This window comes from Mustela putorius, unplaced genomic scaffold (genome assembly GCF_011764305.1).
Source record: "Mustela putorius furo isolate JIRA1106 unplaced genomic scaffold, ASM1176430v1.1 tig00537227_pilon_pilon_pilon, whole genome shotgun sequence".
NCBI lineage: Eukaryota > Metazoa > Chordata > Mammalia > Carnivora > Mustelidae > Mustela > Mustela putorius.
In genome coordinates, this window is record NW_025422368.1 from 39,394,693 (window position 1) to 39,414,760 (window position 20,068).

The following is a 20,068-nucleotide window of genomic DNA, read 5'->3' on the forward strand; positions in this document are numbered from 1 at the left end:
CTCAGAAGGGAGTCTGCTTCTGTCTCTGCTCTGCCCCTGCTCCATTTCTCTCTCTCTCTCTCTCAAATAAATAAATAAAATCTTTTACAAGAAAAGAAACAACAGAGTGCTTCAGGTTGCCTTTCTAGGTTCTTTTTAAAATTAAACTTAGGGCGCCTGGGTATCTCAGTCAGTCCATTAAATGTCGGACTCTTGGTTTCAGCTCAGGTCATGATGTCAGGATTGTGGGATGGATCCCCATGTCAGGTTCCCTGCTCAGTGGGGAGTCTACTGGAAGATTCTTCCTCTAACCTCACTCGTGCTCTCTTTCTCTCTCAAATAAATTTTAAGATTAAACTCAAATTTTTATTTCTCTTCAGGTGCAGAGAATGTAGAACGAGTGCTGGTGACTGTTATCCAAGGAGCAGTTGAATATCCAGATCCAATTGCACAGAAAACCTGTTTTATCATCCTCTCCAAGTTGGTAGAACTCTGGGGTAAGAGAATTTTAAAAAATAAAAAAAACAAAAAACTTCATTCCACAACCTGTTTCTTAAGACCCTTAGAGATGAAATGGAACCCTGACTCTAACATAGACAGGAGCTGGGAGTTAACTGTGCCCAGTGATAACTAATTGACTTTCTTTTTATACAAGATGAAAATTTGAATTCTCTTGACAGGAGGTAAAGATGGACCAGTGGGATTTGCTGATTTTGTTTATAAGCACATTGTCCCCGCATGTTTCCTAGCACCTTTAAAACAAACCTTTGACCTGGCAGATGCACAAACAGTGTTGGTAAGCACCTAGGAATCTTTGTTTACCTTGTGTACATCTTGTGTATTCTAACTCACAATTTCTTTAATGCCAGGCTGACTATATTAGTCTCATTGCCATTATTTTTAATTAATTTCAAATTAGGATTCATTTTTAAAAGATTGATATTTTCTCAACCTTTTGTATATTCTTACTGAATCCTGATACTTAAGTTTCATATGAAAAATCCAGCTCCTTCAACTTTAACAGCCTCCATCTCCTCTTTTTCTAGAACCTTGAAAGTGTACATGATGTAAGCACTTACTAAAACTTGATTGAGTTATTAGTTTTCTACTACTTTCATTCTGAACCTTGTGCACAATGTTTTCCTAACCATTAAGAGTAACTTTCTTTTGCTTGGAAAGTAGTTTCCCTAGATCTCATTTTCAGAATACTGATGTCAGGCAGAATCCATTCTTCATTTCCCCAAAACCTAGTAAAACCTAGATTTTATAATTTGATACGCTGTGCATTAAGACAGCATTTTTAAATTTTATTCCTTTTTCTATCCAACCCACTTATTCCATATGCCTGTCACTTTCCTTCCTCTGTCCCTTGTTTGGGAGTAATTGTTAATGAGCAGTGGCCAGGGAAATAAAGAGACAAGTAACCGAAAATGAAGTGTATTAAAATACTCACACTTGTTTTTCATAGGCTTTATCTGAGTGTGCGGTGACATTGAAAACAATTCATCTCAAACGGGTAAGCCTTGCATTGTGTGCCCCTTTGTTTTCATCATACATGGAGATTTGTTATGGTTTTAATTGTGTTTGACTTGTCTTGTTACTGTATCTTTTGTAAAAGTTGATTTAGTTCTTTTTTGAAGGTGAGGAAGAGGTTGAATGAAAGTAACGGTATCTGTTACTGTCCTTTATGTTTTAGATAACAAGAAGTTTAAAATATATGTTTGTTTTGGTTTGACAAATAATGTGAAAAAATTATAAAAAGATCCACGTTTCATGACTTAGTTGGCTTTTCACAGCCAGATTTCTCCAAATTCTTAAGTACTATAAATGGTTAGAGTTCTTCACTACTTCAGAATGTTTTGTTCTTCTTGTCAGTCTAATTGTTTGTAAAATTTTAAGTGATTCTGGCTAAATCCAATTGGTGACTTGTTTACCTGGTACAATATATTTTAGTAACGTGAATAGATTGTGAACATTTAAAAATCAGGTACTGAGGTGCCCGGCTGGCTCCCTTAGTGGAGCATGCAGCTCCTGATTTCAGGATTGTGAGTTTGAGTCTCCTGTTGGGCATGGAGGCTACTTAAAAAAATAATAAAATTTTAAAAATAAAAATCAGATACTTATTTTAAAAACAATAGTTCTTGTCTCCAACCTTCTCAAAGCCAGGATGCCAACAAAGGACTGGCACTCCCACAGAGCAGCTTCCTCCAACCCCTCAAAAAAGTATTAATCAGTCTCCACGCAGTCCACTCCCTCATTTGAACTTGAGGTTTTGATTCTGATAAAGATTTGGAGGGTTTTCATTTCTGCAGTAATTTCTCTAGGCCTGCTGTATGCTAGGGTGAAGAATATGTGGGGATTGGATGCAGGGCAGGTGTAACAGGGGAGCTATATAAAGATGAATTAAGTTTAAAAGTCCCCCAATATTTTTAGGACTTAGAATCAGGGGACACAATGTGTAAATAACTCAGTGGGTTAAGTACCTGAATAGAAATAAATTAATACATCTATATTAAATGTAATATTGTGAGACTAAAGATGAGCAAGTAATTTGGCTCTGATGGCAGTATGAGAAAGCCATAGGATAGAAGTAGTCTTGTTCGTTGTTGGGTTTTTTTTTTTTTAAAGATTTTATTTATTTGTCAGAGAGAGAGAGCACACAAGCAGGCAGAGGCAGAGAGAGAACCAGGCTCCCTGCTGAGCAAGGAGCCTGATGTGGGACTCGATCCTAGGACCCTGGGATCATGAACTGGACCGAAGGCAGCGGCTTAACCAGCTGAGCCACCCAGGCGTCCCTTGGTTTCATTTTTTGATAGGCTTTAGGATTCATTGGACTGACAGGAGGAGGAGATTCATTGGACTGACAGGAGGAGGAGCTGTCATTCTGAGCAAAGTTAAGGAGGTATATGAAGACAGTGTAGACGTTGCCTTGTAGATTTGATAGAAAATAATAGAATTACCTGTTTAGCTAAAATAGGGAGGTAAAAGTCATAGCTAAAAAGTAAAATAGGACTAGGTGGTAAAAAGCCTTGTGTCATATATGAAAAGTTGGGAAGTCAGTGGGCACTAGGGTTATAATTGAGGATAGCTTGAAGCAGATTCAGAGAGCAGTTTGGAATATGGGTCTGAGGCAGTTAGAACTAAATACTGATTTTAGAGTCCACAGTGTATAGTCAGTGCAAAGTGGTAGGAACGAATGAGACTGTTTAAGACCAGAATAGAAAAACCCTGGCTAAAGCAAGAGTTAAGAGAAAGCTAAAAGTGTAACCAGAGGTATGAATGTTAAGAGAAAAGAGTCATAAGAGTCATAATAGAACGTCGAGGGGGGCACCTGGCTGGCTTAGTTGGTGAAGCATGTAGCTCTTCATCATGAAATTGTGAGTTTGAGCTCCATGTTGGGTGTAGAGATTATTTAAAAATAAAATCCTTTAAAAAAGGAAAATCAAGGAGGATGAAAAATGAATAGAAACAGTGAGAATGGTATTTGTAATTCCAAAATATTTGTCTAGTTTTTGGAAGCTCTGATTTAGACACTCAGAAGTGAATCAAACAGAATATTCTATTTAAAAATGTCTCCCTTGGTTCTATTTTCTCATTTATTCATTTGACTGATTTTCTCTTGAGGCACACATTTACTTTTCCTGATTTTAAAAAAACAACAACACTTAATTTTTAAGTGAGAACAGTGGGGTTATATGAGGTGATGGGCAATGCATGGGCACTAAGTATAGGAGAGTACACTGAAGAAAAAGATGAAAGGCACCTGGCTGGCTCAGTCGGTAGAACATGCAACTCTTGATCTTGGGGTTGTGAGTTCAAGCCCCACAGTGGCTGTAGGGCTTACTTTAATAAAGAGAGAAGGGGCAAGGGTGGGGAAATAACTTGCATTTTGCAGTGAAATGCAGCGCAAAAAAAAAAAAAAAAGAATATAGATATAATACTAAATAACGTTAACATGCAGTGAATGCTAAGCACTATTCTAAAATCTTTATATTTCTTAACTCATACACCCCTCACAATAACTCCATTTTTCGGATGGGGAAACTGAGACTCAGATTAAGTAACCTCAAGTTACCAGAAATTTTGCAGAGTCAAGCCTCAAATCAAAGCAGTCTGACTCCAGACTGTATTCTTCTTTTATAAGATTTATTTATTTGACAGCAAAAGCAGGGGGAGCAGCAGAGGGAGAGGGCGAAGCAGGCCCCCTCTGAGCAGGAATCCCAATGGAGGGCTCCATCCCAGGATCATGACCCAAGTCAAAGGCAGACAGACGCTTAACCCACTGAGCCACCCAGGCACCCCCAGACTATATTCTTAATCACAATACCATACTGTTTTTGACATGTACATGTATCATTCTAACTTCTTTTTATGCATCATTAATATCAAGATAATTCAGTTATAATGATCTTTTGGTTTTCAGGGCCCAGAATGTGTTCAGTATCTTCAACAAGAATATCTGCCTTCCTTGCAAGTAGCTCCAGAAATAATTCAGGTAAGAGCTGTCAGAGCAGACATTCTTCTTAATTCAATTAAAGAAATAAGACTGTGTAGTTCAACCTAAATACTGATTCAAGAAAGTTAAACTGCGGGGCCCCTGGGTGGCTCAGTCGTTTGAGCCTCTGCCTTCAGCTCAGGTCATAGTCTCAGGGTCCAGGGATCAAGCCCTGCATCAGGCTCTCTCTCAGCAGGGAGCCTGCTTCCCCCTCTCTGTGCCTGCCTCTCTGCCTACTTGTGTTCTCTATCTCTGTGAAATGGATAAATAAAACCTTTAAAAAAAAATTTTTATTTTTTTTAAAGAAAGTTTACCTTCAGCTTGATGTTTCACTACAGGATCACAGAGTTCAAACTTCAGGGGTACATGAAATTGAATGGGAGAAAATTATATTTTTATTTTTACTAACCTTTAACCAAAAGTTTAATTTCCTACCATTGTGTAGGTGACAAATCACAAATCACAGTAGCATTCACATTGCCTGTGACTTTGTCACCAATAGAAATCACAGCTGTTTTTGTGTCACATTAGTTGTTCTAGGAATCTCACAATACTATTTTTACTTCAGTATATTGAAATTAGGAGTTCTGAAGATACACCACTAGACCTTGCTATCCAAGTCAGTCAGTAATCATATTATTCCCCACATATCAAAATTTTTTAATAACCATTTTGATAACCAAAGCTTCTTTTTTAATCCCATATATTGTAAATTATAATTTTAAAAAGCATGCTATAAAGAGTCCAGTAGGCTCCCCAAATTGCCAAAGGGCACTACAATACACAAACCTATTGTGAAGATTTGTGCTAGGTAGTTTATTTTACATATGCGAAGCTTATCAGTGCTTACTTTCTAAAACTGAAACTGTACTGTGAAGTATCTGGAAAGCAATCTTACATTTTTACACTATTGCAGAGTAATTTTTTTAATGGCATTCAGTAATTTTCTTGGCATATAGTTACCTAGACTTGTCCAACAGCACATAGATCTAATTGAGGTATCAAAGTTTTGATTACAAATCTCTTCATCAGATTCTAAGAATTGTTTTTTTTGCCAACAGTGTTTTTAAAGAGTTTTTATGCTATTTTATGAAAGATAATGAAAATTTTGATTGAAAAATAGGATAGATCCTGCATAAGATTGATCATAAAACTCATTTTTAATGAATTTATGATCTCTTATTTCATGACATACCGTCTTTGAAGGTATTAATGAGTTTTCTCAGCTATTATTTATTACATAAGGAAGGTTATGTTTTAATGAAAGCAATAAATTGCTAATTACTCAATGATCTTAATGCCCATCAAAAATAGAAATACACCAGATTGTTAAGTAAAGCAAAGTTCTATTTCTCTCTAATAATCTGATTATAAAAAATAAGCATCCCCTGTTTTCCTTTTTTCATATGCCTTTTGACAGTACCATTAGCAGAATTCTATTAGAGAGACTTAACTTCTTTTTCTTTTGGTCAAGCTCTGCTCAGTTACCACTCTTACTAGGTGAGAACAGTCAGAGCAATGTAGTTTTTATTCCATTCTTCCTTCTCAGGCATGAGTCAACCTTGTTTAGGAGAGCCATACTCTCAAAAGTGAAAGCAACTTATATCTGATAAGTATTACATTTGAAGATGCCATAGAACCTTTTTTGGTGAGGAGCTGTTCTAGTTGACTTTGATAAGTTACCATACTACTACTGTAGATTTAAAGCAACTTAAATGCCTTTTGATAGATGAATGGGTAAGTAAAATGTAGTATATACATACAATGGAATATTATTCAGCCTTAAAAGACATGCTCTCACGTGCTACAGCATGAATGAACATTGAGGACATTATGCTAAATGAAATAAGCCAGTCACGGAAAGAGAAATATTGTGTAATTGCACCTAAATGGAATATCTAAAGTAGTCCAACCCTTAGGAACATAAAGTAGAATGGTGGTGGCCAGGGGTTTGCAGGGGGAGGGGGAATTGATGGTCAATGGGTATAGTTTTAGTTTTACAAGGTGAAAAATTCTAGAGGTGTGTTGCACAACACTATGTATGTAGTTAATCCTAGTGTACTGTATATACAAAAATAGTGGTTAAGGGACACCTGGGTGGCTCAGTGGGTTAAGCCTCTGCCTTCAGCTCAGGTCATGATCTCAGGATCCTGGGATCGAGCCCCACATCTGGCTTTCTGCTCAGCAGAGAGCCCGCTTCCCCTTCTCTCTCTGCCTGCCTTTCTGCCTATTTGTGATTTCTCTCTCTGTGTCAAATAAATAAATAAATAAAATCTTTTTTTTTTTTTTTAATCCTTAAAAAAAAAAAAGTGATTAAGATGTTCAGTTACATGTTTTTGTTTTTTTTTTTTTTAAACACAATTCAAAAAAGAAAACTGGATTTGAATTACAGTGAATTTAATACAATTAGATTCATTCTCTTTCTCTCCTATCTCGGCCCCTCAGGAGTTTTGTCAAGCGCTTCAACAGCCTGATGCTAAAGTTTTTAAAAATTACTTAAAGGTAGGTATTTGGAAAAACATACATATCTTCATACCATCAGGTAATATTTTAGAGAGGAGAGAGAATACGTATTATAATACTGTGTCATACTCTGGCCTTACCAATCATTACTTATTTGGGGATGTCTTCTAAAACCTGCTTATAAAAATTTGTAGTTTTGGGGTGCCTGGGTGGCTCAGTGGATTAAGCCTCTGCTTTCAGCTCAGGGCGTGATCCCAGGATCCTGGGATCGAGCCCCACATCAGGCTCTCTGCTCAGCGGGGAGCCTGCTTCCCTTTCACTCTCTCTCTCTGCCTGCCTCTCAGCCTACTTGTGATCTCTGTCTGTCAAACAAATAAATAAAATCTTTAAAAAAAAAATCTGTAGTTTTAAATGTTATTCGTTAGAGTTTTCTATAAAGCCCCTTTCAACTGAGTTCTTAGAAGAGATCATAAAAAGTGAGGTAAGCATACTGTGTACATGCTTGAACATACTATGAAAATGCCAGGCAATTTCCTTTTATAGTTTGTAATGTAATTAAGAAGTACAGGATTGAGACAGCAAGTAATGTTTAAGAACATGTGCGTAGGGTGCCTGGTCAGTCATTGAGCGTCTGTCTGCCTTCGGCTCAGGTCATGATGCCAGGGTCCTGGGATAGAGCTCCACATTGGGCTCTCTGCTCAGCAGGGAGCCTGCTTCCCCCCTCTCTCTACCTGCCTCTTTGCTTACATGTGATCTCTCTCTCTGTGTCAAATAAATCTTTTAAAAAGGGGGGGGGGGCGCCTGGGTGGCTCAGTGGGTTAAAGCCTCTGCCTTCGGCTCAGGTAATGATCCCAGGGTCCTGAGATCAAGCCCTACGTCGGGCTCTCTGCTCAGCGAGGACCCTGCTTCCTCTTCTCTCTCTGCCTGTTTCCCTGCCTGCTTGTGATCCCTGTCTATCAAATGAATAAATAAAATCCTTTAAAAAAGAGAGAGAGAGAGAGACAGGGCACCTGCGTGGCTCAGTGGGTTAAGTCCTCTGCCTTCGGCTCAGGTCATGATCCCGGGGTCCTGGGATCGAGCCCTGCGTCGCACTCTCTGCTCAGCTTCCCTTCCTCTCTCTCTGCCTGCCTCTCTGCCTACTTGTGATCTCAGTCAAATAAATAAATCAAATCTTTTAAAAAAAAGAGAGAGAACATGTGCCCATATTGAGTTGAAAGAAACTAAAAATATAAAAACAGAAGTATGAGTTACTTGGTTATATCCTGTTTTTGAAACTTTTGAATTGTAAAACGGACAGAAAGAATCCTCAGATTGAGCAATCAAGGCTTTTTTACATTCATAAATTTAACAGATTTTTTATTTGTTTTTTAAAGACTTTATTTGACAGAGAATCACAAGTAGGAGAAGAGGCAGGCAGAGAGAGAGAGAGGAAGAAACAGGCTCCCCACTGAGCAGAGAGCCCGACACGGGGCTTGATCCCAGAACCCTGGGATCATAACCTGAGCTAAAGGCAGAGGCTTTAACCCACTGAGCCACCCAGGCTCCCCAGATTTTTTATTTTAAATATTTATTTGAGAGAGAGCACATGGGGAAGGAGCATGAGATCATGACCTGAGCCAAAACCAAGAGTTGGATGCTTAACCAACTGAGCTACCCAGGCATCCCATAATTGAGTGAATTTAAAAAAAAAAAAAAAAAACTCTCCGGGTTGGGGTGCCTGGGTGACTCAGTTGGGTGAGGGTCATGGTCCCAGGATGCTGGGATCAAGCCCCTAATTGGGCTCCCTGCTCAGTGGAGAGCCTCCTTCTCCATCTCCCTCTGCCTGCCGCTCTGCCTACTTGTGCTATCTGTCAAATAAATAAATAAAATCAATCAGTCAGCAAATAAAACCTCTCCAGGAATTCAGATTTACAATTTATATTCTCTCACCAAGAAGGTAGTCCTTCATTACTCCATGATGGCTTTTTATGTAACAGGTACTATGCTAACTGCTGCAAACAACCGTATGAGTTACTTTCCTTGCCAATAAAGAGCTCATGTTTTGGAAATAAAATTGCAGTGTAACAAGATGAAGAACTGTTTTTTGTTTGTATTACTTTCATTCAACAAATTTGAGGACAAAACACTATGCTAAATATATTGGTAGCAGGTGACTTAATGAATAACCACCTGGTTCTTTTGTCTAAGGCACTCTGTAAAATTGTTAAGTCAGGGCCTTTGCTGAGGAAGTAAGTGTGTGTTGTCCTTAACTTTGCTTCTGTAACATCTGTCCTTGTCCATTTTTTCCCTGGTAGTAGTTTGCCAGCTTATACTGATAGGAGTTTGTGAGAAGATGAGAAGTTACTGTTTAAGATCGGGAACCCTCCCCACTGCCATTTCCCTATAAAATCGAAGTGCCTGTGGAGGTGATGTCTGTTATATAACTGATCCAGCTGGTGAAAGGACTCACAAAAATTGTAACGTTCTATTAAAGGGATCTGTAACAGCTGATCCAGGTACAGTGTTGCAGGCTTGTGCTCCAAACATAGTAATTCATCCAGCTGCATTTATAAAGTCTTCCTCTGAAGCCCAACTTTTTTTTCAGTGGGAACATTATCTCCAGGATAGCACTATTCTTGTTTTTGGGAAAGTGAAGTTCCATCTTTTGTGCCTACTCTCTTTAGATGTGATCGATCCTTAGATCTTGCCGATTCTCTCCTCCTCACTCTGAACTTGCTCTCTGTCTCCACTGCTGCTGCTCTGGTGTGGAGTTGGGTTCTCTCGTGCGGATATCCCTTCCCTTGTAGCCAAGCTGAGCTGTTGGAAAACCCTGAATAGTCCTCTAAAATTCATTTGCCTTATACTCTTCATAAACCTATACCGTTGATTAAAAAATAAACTCATGTTTCTTAGTTTGACATTCAGGGTTTTTTGTTGTTGTTGTACTTGTTTCCTGTTTCTGGTATTAAACCACCTTTCTGATTTCTCTTGCTGGAATGGTCTTTGCTGTTCTTGCTGTTCTTCAAAAATTCTGCCTTATTAGCAACCCTTCTCCTTTATGAATTCTACCCATTCTTTAGGCTTGCCTCAAGCTTGGCCTCTTTGTGAGGCTTTGTTATGCTCATGTAGTGATCACTCCTCTCTTCACTTAGTCAACAGATTATTTGTTAAATGAATGGCTGATCTGCTAGATGCTAAAGATACAATGATGAATACAGTCCTTCCTGAGTTTACAGACAGTAGTCTTTCTAGTGCTCACTTAACATATACCTAACTATGTGGGCTCCTGGCTGGCTTACTCTCAGGATCATGAGTTCGTGCCTCACGATGCGTGCAGAGATTACTTAAAAATAAAATCTGTATTTGAAAACAAAAAGAAAAACAACAACAACAAAAAAACATGTACCTAACTATGGAAAGTATTATGTAATAGTGAACCAGTCACCAGCACAACCTCTAGCCTATTCATTCATACTCTCAAATGTTGAATTGCAAGTATTTTTTTAATAATCAAATAAATAGGGGCATCTGGGTGGCTCAGTGGGTTAAAGCCTCTGCCTTCAGCTTGAGTTATGATCCCAGGGTCCTGGGATCAAGCCCCGCATTGGGCTCTCTGCTCAGCGGGGAGCCTGCTTCTCCCTCTCTCTCTGCCTGCCTCTCTGCCTACTTGTGATCTCTGTCAAATGAATTTTTAAAAAAAATCTTTATAATCAAATAAATAGTAAATTCCTTAGAGGATAACAGCTGCTATGTTTAGCTTTGGTTTGTTCATTTCTTTCTCAAAATTTAATTGGCCTGTATTAGCTGTGACTGTGTGCCAGTCAGCAAAAGGTATAAAGAACATGTTTTCCTCTGATCACTTGAGTTCTTGCATCAGCGTTAATAACCATATTTTCACTAGTTTCCCAACTAATGTCAACATAAGTTATCTCGAGATTTGATCAAATTGTCCAAAAAAGGAAGTTCTTGTACCATGTGTGGATTTTTTTTAAATTAACATATAATGTGTTATTTGCTGCAGGGGTACAGGTCTGTGCCATGTGTGGATTTATGCAGTATGTGAGATGTTCTAAATATTGATTTTATTTTACAAAAGAATGACTACCACTTACTGACTTGGAGCCTATCTTCAGGTAAAAGGTGACATCTTCTGACATCAGCACTAATTGTACTAATATTTTATTTACAGGTATTCTTCCAGAGAGCAAAGCCCTAAGGACTGGATCTCCCTGTGCCTACTTTATGATCAGGAATTCCAGTTGATTTATAAGGAAGCAGTTTTGTGTGCCATTCACACTGGTCTTTTTAACATTGCTTTAAGCTTATTGCAGTATATGTATTGGGATTTCTCTGTAAAATGGGTGTAATTTTCTCTGAATATAGGTATGTGACAACAAGAGAAGTTGCTTGCATGCCAGTGCAAATTTGTTCTATATAAAAATGCTGTTAAAAGATACAGCACGGTTATTCTAGTACCTTTTTTTTTTTACTTGAAACGTTAAATCCTTTATAAAGACCATAGCAGGAAAACAGTGTACTTTTTTTTCAATTGCTAAATATAAAATGTTTGAGAATTTTAATTTTCTTTTATGTGCGCTGTCTCAAAATATGGGGGGAATATAACAAACCAAAACTAAATTTTCGTAGATAGCCATTACATTTCTTTAAACTATTTTGATGCCAATGTTGGTTCTACAGAAGAGAATGGTTTCATAAATTAACTGATTTAAGAGTAGGTACCGGTGTTCTACACTTTTTATAAAAAAATAAAAATAAATTTTACGTAGTGAAATCTACCAAGTCTTTTTTGATATTATTATAAGTACTTTAATTTTATTTCATCTCTTTCTGATTTTTCATTTAAAGAATTGCACATATAAGCTTATAGATGATTTATCTATGTTCCCAAAAGATTACATGGAGCTTAATTCTCTCAGATTATTTTAAAAATTATTTTAAAAGCCTTTTTCAATCCATTGCTAGAATTTAAAATCCAATTTTCCCCCTCTTTTATTGGATTTACTTGGGACACTGTACCTATGTGTTAATGATGCTTATAAGTATGTGCCCATTTAGTTAACAGAAGTACTTCTCTCCATTTTTATTCATGACCCTGCAAGAAAGCAAGAGGAAAATAATAGTAAGTAGTATTAGGAAATTAAGAGAGGAGGGATAAACTGAGCAGCAGAATTAAATTACTACAGTCATTGGGGAGGGTATGTGTTGTAATGAGCCCTGGATATTATAAGACTGATGAATCACAGACCTGTACTCCTGAAACAAATAATATATTATACGTTAACTGAATTCAAAGAAAGAACAATTTCTACAGTCATTTAAATTTAAATTTTACAAGCTCAAGATTTTAGGTGAGGGTTGATTGTTTTTTTTAACCTTTGGCCCATGTGGTTCCCCTCCCTAAAGTTTTCATGATGGCTTCAGTGGTCTATAAACGTCCTAAAACTATTTTAATTATATACATAAATCTTTCTTGGCGTTAATTACAGTAGTGATTTTAAACATTTTCCTTACATTGTAGAATAAAAGTACTAAACTAAATTAACTGTTAAACTAAATTAACTTTAAAAAAAAGATGGATGAAATGTGTATTATACTTAAATAAAAATGTTTTTAAGAATAGGTAAGTGAGGGGGACCTAACTGGCTCAGTTGGGTAAAGCATGGGAGTCTTGATCTCAGGGTCATGAGTTTAAGCCCCATGTTGGGCATAGAGCCCACTTTTTTTTTTTTCTTTTTTTAAGATTTTATTTATCTAAAAGAGAGCATGAACAGGAAGAGGGGCAGCAAGAGAGGAACAAGCAGACCCTGCTGAGCGCTAGCCTGATATGGGACCAGATCCCAGAACCCTGAGATCATGACCTGAGCCACCCAGGCACCCCCATAGAACTTACTTTTAAAAAATAAATTCTCTCTTTTAAAAAAAAAAAAAAAAAAAAAAAAAGGATACCTGGGTGGTTCAGTCAGTTAAGCATCCTACTCCTGATTTCGGCTCATGTTATGATCTCAGGGTCAGGGATCAAGTCCCATGTCAGGCTCTGTGCTAAGTGTGGAGCCTGCTTAAGATTCTTTCTCCCTTGGGGCGTGCCTGGGTGGCTCAGTGGGTTAGGCCTCTGCCTTTGGCTCAGGTCATGATCTCAGGGTCCTGGGATCGAGCCCCGCATTGAGCTCTCTGCTCAGCGGGAGCCTGCTTCCCCCTCTCTCTCTGCCTCTCTGCCTACTTGTGGTCTCTGTCAAATAAATAAATATTTAAAAAAAAAAAAAAAAGATTCTTTCCCTCCCCCTCACCCCCTACCCCCACTCGCTCACAAGTGCTCTCTCTCTAAATAAAGAAGTTAAAATGGGTATGTGAAAGCTTGAAGTGTTCCATTGATAAGCTTTCTTGTACTGTAAGAAAGATCATGGCATCTAGTGCAATAGCACTAGTTTTTCAAAGTATACTAACAAGTCAGCATAGTGCTTAAGAGCTAAGGCAGGTTGCAGATTTGAGTAGGTTCTATTAATCACTGGTTTTAAAAAGTTTAAGTAATTTAAATAACTTCTCCATATACATTTCCACATCTGTAAAATGGGGGAGATAATGGTAGCTACCTCACAAGCAAGAATTTAAGTATGAATGGCTTCTTATACTACCTGCGCACGAAGACTTCGTATTAGCTATGATCGCTGTACTATTAGTTCCATATATGTAAAGGTGACGCCTCCTTTTTCCCTGTTTAAAGCCTCAAAAGATTGTGTATGTTCAGGATCAAGAGAAAACAAAACATGGAAATTAAGAGTCTGCAGTAGAAGATAAACTTCATGTTCTATAGTCATGTATAATATCCATCTTTCCCTGAAGTTACCCAGAGCACTTTTTTTTAGGGAGTACCATAGCAATTAGGAAATTCTGCTTCTTCATGAATTACTTACTTGTATTTAGTTTCCAAAAATAAGCCCCCAAATAATTGTCACAAGAGTGAATCTCACCTCTTGAAAGGTGAGGTCACAAAAGCAAAGACGGATTTGTGTGGCTTGACTATGGAACAGCAAGGGTTTTAAGATGCCTGGTCGAGTTATGTGCCTAACAGTTTATTTAAAGTCTTAAATGTTAACGTTAATTGGTTCACAAACAGCTCTACCTTTAAGAAAATACCTGTGGTATTTCAGTGATAAATAATTTTGGTAAATATGTGAATCAAGGCCTTTGGCTCAGCTAATTACATTTTCTCCCATAAAACTTTTGAGCTGTAGGTCTTACTGTTGTAAGGAACCTGGACAGGTCCCCTTCTTGGTGTTAGATACAGAACTGAAATTGGTTGGAATTGTAAGCAGTAAATAGATTTGTTGTTAGAATGGTTCCATCTAACACTGGTTAATTAAGTGGTTTATTTTAACATTGTTTAAAAGTCTAATAAAGTAACTTCCTTTGTAACAACGCATTACTGTGGACTTTTGTTATCTCCATTGTGCAAGGAACATAACAGACTTACGTTATGGGGCGGGGGAACGTGCTTAGTTAGAGTCAGTATTTGGTGGGGAGAGTTGGGACTGCAAACCCAGATGTGTTCCATTCAAAAGCCCCTGGTTTCCTATTTCATTCCTGGTTGCTGTAGTTCTCAACTGGGAAGAATTCTTCCTCGTCAGTCTTACAAGTTTAGCCCTGAAACAGCCAGAGTGTCTCTGACCTCTCCCTATGTTGAGAAAGGCTGCAGTGCAGTCAGTGGGCAGAAGGGATCACTTTAGGGAAGAGCTGCTTGAGATCCTGGAGGCACGAGTATTCAGGACCTCATTTCAGTCAAGTTCTCCAACACTTCCATTTTTCAAATACCGTGTAAAGAGGGAGTTAAGACAACTTTCATTCCTGACTTCCTCAACGCAAAAAAAAAAAAAAAAAAAAAAAGTAAGGAATTAAATGAGCTTATTTACATTAAGAATTTCACTTCTGGATTATTCTGAGGCGATCATGGGACCCCACTGCAGCCAACACAGCCTTTAAAACACTTTCAGATCTATCCGTCCAGACTGTGTTACTCCCCAGGGACAGCCTCGCACGTGTCCAGCATTCTGCGCACCTGTGACTATTAGAATGTTTGCAATCAGTTCAATGTCTGTCTTCCCTACTGTCACCGTACGTCGCGCTCTGTCGGTAGTTCTCGAGGACGGGGCGGGATTTGCAGTTCTGGGAAACCGAAACTGCTCACTGCGCAGGGCTCCCTAGCTTCACCCTTAGGGGGAGGGAGGGGCAGGCAGAGGGTGCGGACCAGTTCCAACTCCAGGCAACCCCCAGTCTCCCCGCCTCTCTCTACGAAGAACGTGGAAACCAGCAGCCCCACCAGCCCTGGCCGCAGGGTAGGCGGCGGAGGCCGAGGCTCGTCCGGCGGACGTGCGCACGCGCACCGGCGCGCGCCGGCCGTCGGTCACGTGGCCCCCGGCCAGGGCTCGCGAAGCCGGAAGTGTCCCGAGGCTCACGGAGGCCGCGGGAGCCAGCTGGAGGTGGTGCGACGGAGACCTGGCGCGGTAAGTGGGGCGGCGCGGGCAGAGGGGCCGAGCCGCGCGGGGCACGAGCAGGGAGGCCCGCAGGGGCAGGCGCGGAGCGCTCCCGCCCCCTGTGGGAAATTGGGATGCTGAGTCAGAGCGGGGGCGGGGCGGGCGACCCGGGAAGCCCAGCACCACCGGAGGCCGAGCCCTGCCGGGACCTTGGCTGGGTGGCCGCCTCCCGCCCGGGTGTTTGGGGCGTCCGAAATCCGGTAGAATGGTCGTGCGGGCCCGGTCCCTTCCACCTCTACTTCTCGCCCCCCTGGGCGGCCCTCTGACCGGGCGCCCTCCCGGGTCAGCGTTCAGCGACGTTGGGCACGAAGAAAGAGGTGGTGCTCATTACCGGGTATGGGCCCTGGCCGCCCCGGAGAGACGGATTCCCCCTTTTTTTAAAAGAGTTTGACAGTTTTCTACTCCTTTATGAACGTTGACACGAACAGCAGTGTTCAAAGGGTTTGATTTTACCGATGATTCAGTAGACGTTTCGTTAGGGTTTTAGTGATGGTAACGTCGTGGATTGACTAACCGGAAGCTGAGGACGTCTATTAGTATACACACATATAATGTACATTTCCTTTGGGAAATTGCTTACGGGTTTATCTTCCAGTCCGTTTCCCAGGTATTTTCAGCAGATGGCTTCAAAACAAGGTCTACCCGTTAACTGTCCAGTGCATAACCAAAGACCCACTTTTTTCGCTCCAGAACGCTGGATTATTAACATAGTGGTAGAGTTTGGAAATCCTTGAACTTTGTCCAGATGCCTGTCATCAAACTTGTTTTCATCCATAGACAGATGGTAACTTTCGTTTTGGACAGTATGAGGAAGTAGGCTTAAGGCAGGCACTAGTAACATACTTGTTGAGTGCCTGCCTATAATGTATCAAAATTTGGGGAAGATTTAAAAAGCAAACACCTTGGGGATGTGCTGAGTCATGTTTTAGCATGCTGTTATTGTGGGTTTATTGGAAGATAGTTTCAAAAGACATTTCCCCTCATCACTGTGAAACTAGTCCTAAATCTTCATATATCTTAGCTGATAAAAGTGCTTATATATTATTTACTAGCTATGTGTGGGTACCTGGCTGCACTATTTTACATTTACAGTTACCTCAGCACAGTTACAGTAATTAGGAAAGGTTTTTCATTATTGAAAAATATTTGAAAATACTGAAAAGATAGTTGATATTATTAACCTCAGCTGACAGATGTGTATTCCTTGTGAAAAGTGCTTCTTATTTTTATTGCTTATTTCCAATAAGTTAATGTTTAGATAACATTTCTTATCTAAATTAGATGGATGGTAAAGATTATATATCTTAATATATAAGGTTATTGAAAATGGACCATTCTTTATGTTTCTAATCCTTCTTGGAATATTGATAGTCATTAATTCATCACTGAATACCTAGTCTGTTCTAATGGACTACAAAGGGATATCAGGATCTGATTTGATTTGGTATTACAGCAGTTTTAATGTGGCATGGTGAGAATATTGTTTATGCTACTAATTTTTATTCCAACATGGAGCTCAAGTATTTTTAATACCCTTGAAGTAATGTAGTTTTCCAGTTATTAAAGGAGAAGGCTAGGTAGGGGTGGTGCTTTTTTTAAAAATCAACTTTATTTTTTAGAGAAGTTTTAGATTTAGCAAAATTGAGCAGAAGATACAGAGATTTTACTTAATACATAATAGCATCCACTTGCTTATTTTTTAAGACTTTGGTAATATACACCTAATATGTGTATATTTATATACTTGGAGATTGGACCGATTATCCTTAATTTCACAAGAGTTAGCAACCTTTCAAGAATAAAAACTTTTTGCATCTTTCCATTATGATTGTCAGGCACCATGCTGATGAAATTTTACCTTATGGAAATGTTATGCCATGGCAACAGTTGTTTTCATTAGTGTAGCTCTGCCCTTAAAGAAAAAAAGTAATTCTTTTCTATACTTCTGTTATATTTGACTTTATGACTTTAAAGATTTTTTTATTTTTATTATTGAACAGAGAGAGAGATCACGAGGCAGAGAGGCAGGCAGAGAGAGAGGAGGAAGCAGGCTCACCGCTGAGCAGAGAGCCGGATGCAGGGCTTGATCCCAGCACCCTGGGATCACGACCCGAGCCGAAGGCAGAGGCTTAACCCCCTGAGCCACCCAGGCACCCCGACTTTATGACTTTAAAACACCTTATAATTCATCACTGACTAATCTTTCAAAACATCTGAAGGAGATAAGTGGCCAGTATCACTCTCCTGAGAAAGATAAAATCTGAAGGGAAATAGATATTTTATGCAGCCTTGGGATAAGTGAGTTAAAGATGTTAAGATGTCATTGGTTAATGTTTTTTTTCAGAGCCCACACGGCATTTTAGTCTTTAATATTGTTGGAAGCTTATATTTTTACATTAGACTGCACTTTTCAGTTTAGCAATAACTAAGTTATGATCTTACTGGAGACTAAAAATAGCTAACATTTGTTCCTTAATGTGTTGTTCCCTTAAAACAACATGCATTTTTTTCTTCTCTCTTAGTTTAACAAGAACTCCTGACCAAGCCAAAATGCAGAGCACTTCTAATCATCTGTGGCTTTTATCTGATATTTTAGGCCAAGGAGCTACTGCAAATGTCTTTCGTGGAAGGCATAAGGTTGGTTCAGAGAAAACTGTGAAGGCTTTTTATCACTGTATATGTTCTCTTTTGGGAAGCACACTTGTACTAAAAAGTGAGACTTGATGAGACTCGATGTTTTCGTTTACCCTGTTTAAAGAGAGTTCTTGTTTTTGTGGTTCAAGTATAGCTTGCGTTAGAGTTAGTGATACCTACCTGATAGTGGCAGAGGTTATGTGTTGCGAGTGGAGAAGAAGAGATTGGTTTAAAAAAGGGACTAGGAAGATTGGTGTTGTGCCTTTTGATTCTTTCCCCAACCTAGTCCTCATAGTGAATGACCTCACTAGCAGAAAAGTTCCTTATGGCAGTGAGTGCATTGGGGTGGGCTACAGATGAAGGAAGTATGCAAAGGCAGATGCATAGTTTGAGGGGAATCCCCAGGTGGTTCTGATATGCTGTATTACAGTTTCATGTCCTAGTAAACAGCATCCTACAAGGTAGATTGGAATAAAAAGAGATTATCAGCAAGGAGCCCACACTTAAAAGGTATGAGGTAAACAGAACTTGTAGTGGAAGTGAGAATAGAATAAAAGGCTAATCTTGGAGGCACTTCAAGAACCAAAAAAGATTTTCTGTCAGATTCTATATTGGAAGATGAAATTAAAGATAATTAAAATAACTTAAAATGAAGAAATTTAAGATCATTAAAGTTTCTATTCTGGGAAGGAAGCTGGAAGAATAATAGAGAAAAAAAATCTCTTATAATGCAGATAATCCACTAATTTTTCAGCACTGTGAACTCTTTTTGACTAAATGATATTCGGAGAATTTTAAATTCTTGTTTTCAGAAACAAGAGCTTTAAATATTTGAGTAAGGAGGAGTTTCATGTTTTCCTATGGCTGTGTGATTGCCTGTCAGTTCTGTCAGAAACAATAAGATAAGCATTCAGAGGGGAGGGGCTGTTTCCTCTGAGGAAAGAAGCTGACTGTAAACAGCCTCTGGTTCGCAGTGGCTGAATCAGAAGTGTCATATAGCTTTTAGCCTTTTCCCCTCAGATTCCAGAATTGTCCACAAGTTCTGGGTTCTTTATCAGGTCCATATGGTCAACTTTGGATATTCCTGCCCTATAAATTGTTTTTGTTTTATGCCCTGTGCCAAGAAGAAAAGAAAATGGGTGGTGACACAAGATTTAGTGTTGAGACCACATCTGACTGTCTGTCTTCCTGTGACCCAAATTAACTTTAACAAACTTTAATAATCACTTGGTACATGACAGGCACTGTGACGGATCTAGTGAACATAACCGCAAATAACGTGCAGTTCCTTCCCACAAAGAGTTTTAGGTTTAGCTGGTGTTGGAAAGGACGTAAATTGGAAACTGATGGAATAATAGGTAGTTAGTAGTGACAGAAATTAGGTGAGGCATATTCCATGTATTCTGGTCCTCTTTCCTTACTTAGATACTTGGGTGTCCTTCATTTAAGTTCCTATATCTAATAGGCATTCTGCAAATGTTTGTGGAATAAAAGAATGAAGAATGAGGACAGATTAGACCACCCTAGGATAACCCAAAGTTGTTCTTCAAAGGGAACGGAAATGTATTTTATCCCATATAGTCAGAAGACCTAAAATAAGGATTTGAGGGTCATAGGAATTTACTTAGAAGACTGTGAAGAGTCAGTTTAGTATTCAGTCCCTAGTATTCTTCCCATGGGTGTATTTTCAGAAATCATGTTTGTTCTCAGTGACATCAATTTCAGAGGTTTAGGACTATACCTGAAAAATCCTGCTTGCCCTTAACTATTTAAGAATTTTTTTTTCCGGGATACCTGGGTGGCTCCGTGGGTTAAGCCTCTGCTTTTGGCTCAGGTCATGATCTCAGGGTCCTGGGATCCAGCCCTGCATTGGGCCTTTGGCTCAGCAGAGAGCCTGTTTCCCCTCTCTCTCTGCCTGCCTACTGTGATCTCTCTCTCTGTCAAATAAATAAATAAAATCTTTAAAAAAAAA

At 39.2% G+C, this 20,068-nt stretch overlaps 2 protein-coding genes across 6 annotated transcripts in view; both read left to right on the plus strand.

The window, feature by feature from the left end:
* Positions 1 to 11,712, plus strand: part of XPOT (exportin for tRNA) — a 46,882-nt gene extending 35,170 nt beyond the window's left edge. For all 4 annotated transcript variants that reach the window (XM_004752498.3, XM_013056091.2, XM_045072882.1 and 1 more), the window contains 6 exons: positions 360 to 476; positions 660 to 775; positions 1,448 to 1,495; positions 4,403 to 4,474; positions 6,920 to 6,976; positions 11,106 to 11,712. In XM_004752498.3, coding sequence (XP_004752555.1) covers positions 360 to 476; positions 660 to 775; positions 1,448 to 1,495; positions 4,403 to 4,474; positions 6,920 to 6,976; positions 11,106 to 11,132 — 437 coding nt within the window. In that variant the 3' untranslated portion in view covers positions 11,133 to 11,712. The remainder of the gene's footprint in view (positions 1 to 359; positions 477 to 659; positions 776 to 1,447; positions 1,496 to 4,402; positions 4,475 to 6,919; positions 6,977 to 11,105) is intronic.
* A 3,296-nt stretch (positions 11,713 to 15,008) lies between these two features.
* The window catches only part of TBK1 (TANK binding kinase 1), a 48,809-nt gene continuing 43,749 nt past the window's right edge, over positions 15,009 to 20,068 (plus strand). Inside the window, exons 1-2 of one of the 2 annotated variants that reach the window (XM_004752494.3) lie at positions 15,188 to 15,432; positions 17,985 to 18,099. In XM_004752494.3, the coding sequence (XP_004752551.1) occupies positions 18,013 to 18,099 (87 nt within the window). In that variant the 5' untranslated portion in view covers positions 15,188 to 15,432; positions 17,985 to 18,012. Of the gene's footprint in view, positions 15,433 to 17,984; positions 18,100 to 20,068 lie in introns of both variants that reach the window. The other variant, XM_045072867.1, reaches the window with a different exon arrangement.